We start from the raw sequence: 3809 nt of genomic DNA, 5'->3' as shown, positions 1-3809 counted from the left end.
GATTAAAGCAACTAAAAATACCTTTAGCTTCCCAACTAGCCTACTGCTAGTTAGCATTAGCAGCAGATTCATGACTGATTTAATTATTATTATGATTATTATTATTTCAGAAGTTCATCGTCATTTTTAGGGAATAATCAGAACCACAGAAACATTCAGCTAAAATCTACTGAAGCTTCAGCTTGAGTTAGCGTAAAGCTAATAAAGCTTTAGCTGCTAATTGTGTTGTTATTTAATAACTTCACTGTTTTTACTTTTAAAGAATAAAAGTCAGAATAACAGGTGTTCAGCAGACTTGTGTGTCCTCACAGTGAAGCTGTAGTTCCCCGGCAGCAGCAGTCTGTAATACTCTCCAAACCGGTTGGTTCTGAAGGGACACAGGTTCTGACGACCTCGGACCTCCACCAGTGCGCCCTGCACCGGCACGCCGGCAGCATCAAACACTCGACCCTTAACTCCTGGAATCAGAGACCAGAATCAGGAACCGCCCAGCAGGTAAACCCYGGAGCAACAGGTGGACTCGCAGAGCGGTTCTGACCCAGGTGGACCTGCTGGATGTAGGCCAGCAGGGCCTGCTTGTTGTCCGTCCACAGAGCGGGGAGGTCTTCAGGGGGAGGGAACTTGCAGCAGGACAGTTCCAGAGTCAGCTCCAGGCACTGAGCCCACACGTAGTTAAAGTCCTGCATCCCACCTGCAACAGACCCAGGTCAGGAGGTCCTGGAAGGACTCTGAGGAACACAGGTCCAGTCCTGCTCACCTTCCAGAGGGTACCACTGGTACCCGTTGGTGACGCCGTCCTGGAACGGGCTGACGTCCTCACACTGGTTCCCCTTGGACATGTGGGCGTGGCTGGAGGAGTACACTTTGGCCAGGTGAAGGAACACGTCATTATCAGGAGTGACACTGGCCCCGCCCACCAGCTCAGGACCTGTGGAAAGAGGGGCTGGTTACCTGCTGTGTGCAGGTGTTGAAGCTGCCAGCAGGGGGCGGAGCAACTCAAACAAGTCCAACTTTACTGAGAACAAAAAGCTGTTTTTAAATTTCCTTTCACTCTGATTAAGCTCCGCCTCTTCACTCTGATTAAGCCCCGCCTCTTCACTCTGATTAAGCCCCGCCTCTTCACTCTGATTAAGCCCCGCCTCCCTCCCCTCACCTCCGTTGCTGTTGTCGTAAGGATAACTGGCCACCAGAGCTCCTCCGTGAAGGTTGGCAGAGAGAACGAACGTCTCGCTCTTCAACCAGTCCACTACAGCTCTCACCTGAAACACAAACAATAATCTGATTATTTATTTACAGATTAACTTTCAGGGCTAATTTCAGCTGCAGCTTCATTTATTCTGAAGGTTTTTGGATAAAAACAGGTTCATCGGTTTTAAATATTAGCTGCAGGACCGAAGAGCAGAATCAGGATTATCAGAAATGACACCAGAGACACTTTTCAGCTCCTGATTCAGATTATAAACCAGTGCCTCAGTCTGCACAGGAAGTGCCTCAGTCTGCACAGGAAGTGCCCCACTCTGCACAGGAAGTGCCTCAGTCTGCACAGGAAGTGCCTCAGTCTGCACAGGAAGTGCCTCAGTCTGCACAGGAAGTGCCTCAGTCTGCACAGGAAGGCCCTGTCCCAGTACCCACACTCCCACCCTCGTTTAAATGTGTGTTCATGTTCAGGGTTTGAGTGCGTCTGTGTCCCACATTCTCCACATCCGCCCTTCGCCCCGCCCATTTTGCGTACTATTTCCACCCTTCTGTGAAGTCCGCAAAAATGCAGACTTCAGTGAAGTGTATTACCCACAATTCATTGCTGCATGTGACGTCTGGAATTAAAATGCAGACTGCAGAAGAAGAAAATCAATATTCATGGAAGGATGGATCATAAAAAAACTAATTTGGGCCATTCTTCATTTGATAAATGATAAAGTGGATTTATCAAAATATGAGGAATTTAGTATTAAATATAACATAATTTGTAGCTCTGAGGATTACAGAAATGTGGTTGAAAATATTTCAGCTGCAATGATTAATATATTCAAAAAGAAAAAATCAGTAGGTCCTCTGGATGGTTCTTCTTTAGTGAAAAGTTTCGTCTCTCCTCTAAGAGACTTCTTCAGTCTGATGAGTTTCAGGTGAACTCAGCCTTATAAGCTCCACCTCCACCTGGACAAACAGGTTAGTCAGATGCAAAAGAGGACCATCGCCTAACAACAGGCTTGGAGGAACAAGCTGACTGACCTCAGGTTCCATCTTCTGCTCGTTCACATTGGGCTGCTGACGGAGACCAGCGAAGGTGTCAGGAAAACCTCGGTTCAGATCCGCTCCATTGGAGTTGAACCTGAAAGAGACAGAACCAAAACCACAGATCCGTTAATCCAACAGAACCGAACCAGCAGCGTTTCAACAGGTAAAACTGATCCATGTTTAGATTCTTGTTTGGTTCTTGGAACAAGAACGTCTGTTCTGTTTCACAGCTTCAGTTTTCTAACCTGCAGCAGATTATAAATCTGTTTAAATCCAGATTAATGCCTGGAATAAGACCTGCAATCCTAAAGTAAAGAGGAGGAGGTGAAGCAGAGCCGGAGGGAGGAGTTAAATTAAAGGTTTAAAGCTGAATAAATAAAAACATGATGAAACCTCCTCCTGGTCCAAGGAGACGCATCTCTGGTTCCTCGGTTCTTCAGGGCTTTAAACCCAGAACCATTCCACTTCCTGCTGCAGAGGAACCATTCCACTTCCTGCTGCAGAGGAACCATTCCACTTCCTCCTGCAGAGGAACCATTCCACTTCCTGCTGTAGAGGAACCATTCCACTTCCTGCTGTAGAGGAACCATTCCACTTCCTGCTGTAGAGGAACTATTCCACTTCCTGCTGCAGAGGAACCATTCCATATAAGGTGTGGAAAATGACCCTAAAGCGAGCACACTGTGTTTTTACCCCGACCCAAACGTAAACCCAGTGGAGCCACGCCCACTGGGTCCTGATGAGGTCATGTGAACAGATGTTCTGATCCAGATCAAAACCCAGAACCGTCTCCAGGAAACCGAGTCCAAACATGATTACAGACTGAACTGTGACACAGATCTGCAGCCGGGCTTTGGTTTCCTGCTAATTACCCTGTTCTGAGGCGTCGGAGAGCTTCACTTCAATATTTACAAAACAAACGTTCAGCTTTTTGTTACCAGCAGCCGAAGGTTCGCCTGTTCTCTCCTACAGCAGAAGACCAGAAAAACACTAAAACTTAAAGACTAAAATCTAAATTTTCAGAGTTAGATACAAATTAAGTGGACTGAACGTTTTTAAACAATCATAAAAMGTACTCTGAGTACACTCTGTACTTGTGTACCCAGTACTATTCGTAGTACAAGTATGCGTACCTGCCCTGGACGTAAACACAGTTGTTGTCGGCGTTGTCGAAGCCATCAGGGTTCATGGTTGGCAGGATGTGGATGCGAGTGCTGTGCAGGAGCTGCAGGGACCAGGTCTCACTGCTGCGGTAACCACGGACCAGCTCCTCGATCAGCTGGAGCAGCAGGACCCGGCCGAGAACCTGAAGAGACAACATCAGCCGAACATCAGCCGAAGAGACAGAACCTTTACATTTAAAGCTGGAACAAACTGGTGTCTGTCGCTCCCTGACCGACAAGTTATTGAGCCAAGTCAGATTTGAACCCAAACCCAAAAAAAGGTCAAGTTAGCTAAAGAACGAGCCGAACATTTGGATGTAAAATAACTGAACATCAGCTGAATGTTGCCAGTGTTGTATAAAGTACCACAAAGTGATACTTGAGTAAAAGTACAAGTATGTTACCAAAAAC

General features: G+C 46.7%; 1 protein-coding gene and 1 long non-coding RNA gene across 2 annotated transcripts in view; one reads left to right on the top strand and one right to left on the bottom strand.

Moving 5' to 3' along the window:
- Positions 1 to 3809, top strand: part of LOC106532839 (uncharacterized) — a 28077-nt gene that overhangs the window by 17802 nt on the left and 6466 nt on the right. The window lies entirely within an intron of this gene.
- cpm (carboxypeptidase M) overlaps positions 310 to 3809 on the bottom strand; it is a gene marked incomplete at both ends in the record, with an annotated part of 10084 nt that continues 6584 nt past the window's right edge. Inside the window, 6 exon segments of the mRNA XM_014028992.1 lie at positions 310 to 458; positions 539 to 691; positions 758 to 928; positions 1154 to 1259; positions 2230 to 2329; positions 3369 to 3541. Of these exon segments, the coding sequence (XP_013884446.1) occupies positions 310 to 458; positions 539 to 691; positions 758 to 928; positions 1154 to 1259; positions 2230 to 2329; positions 3369 to 3541 (852 nt within the window).

The sequence above is a fragment of the Austrofundulus limnaeus genome, unplaced genomic scaffold, assembly GCF_001266775.1.
Source record: "Austrofundulus limnaeus strain Quisiro unplaced genomic scaffold, Austrofundulus_limnaeus-1.0 Scaffold836, whole genome shotgun sequence".
Taxonomy (NCBI): domain Eukaryota; kingdom Metazoa; phylum Chordata; class Actinopteri; order Cyprinodontiformes; family Rivulidae; genus Austrofundulus; species Austrofundulus limnaeus.
This window is presented reverse-complemented; position numbering and strand designations above follow the sequence as displayed.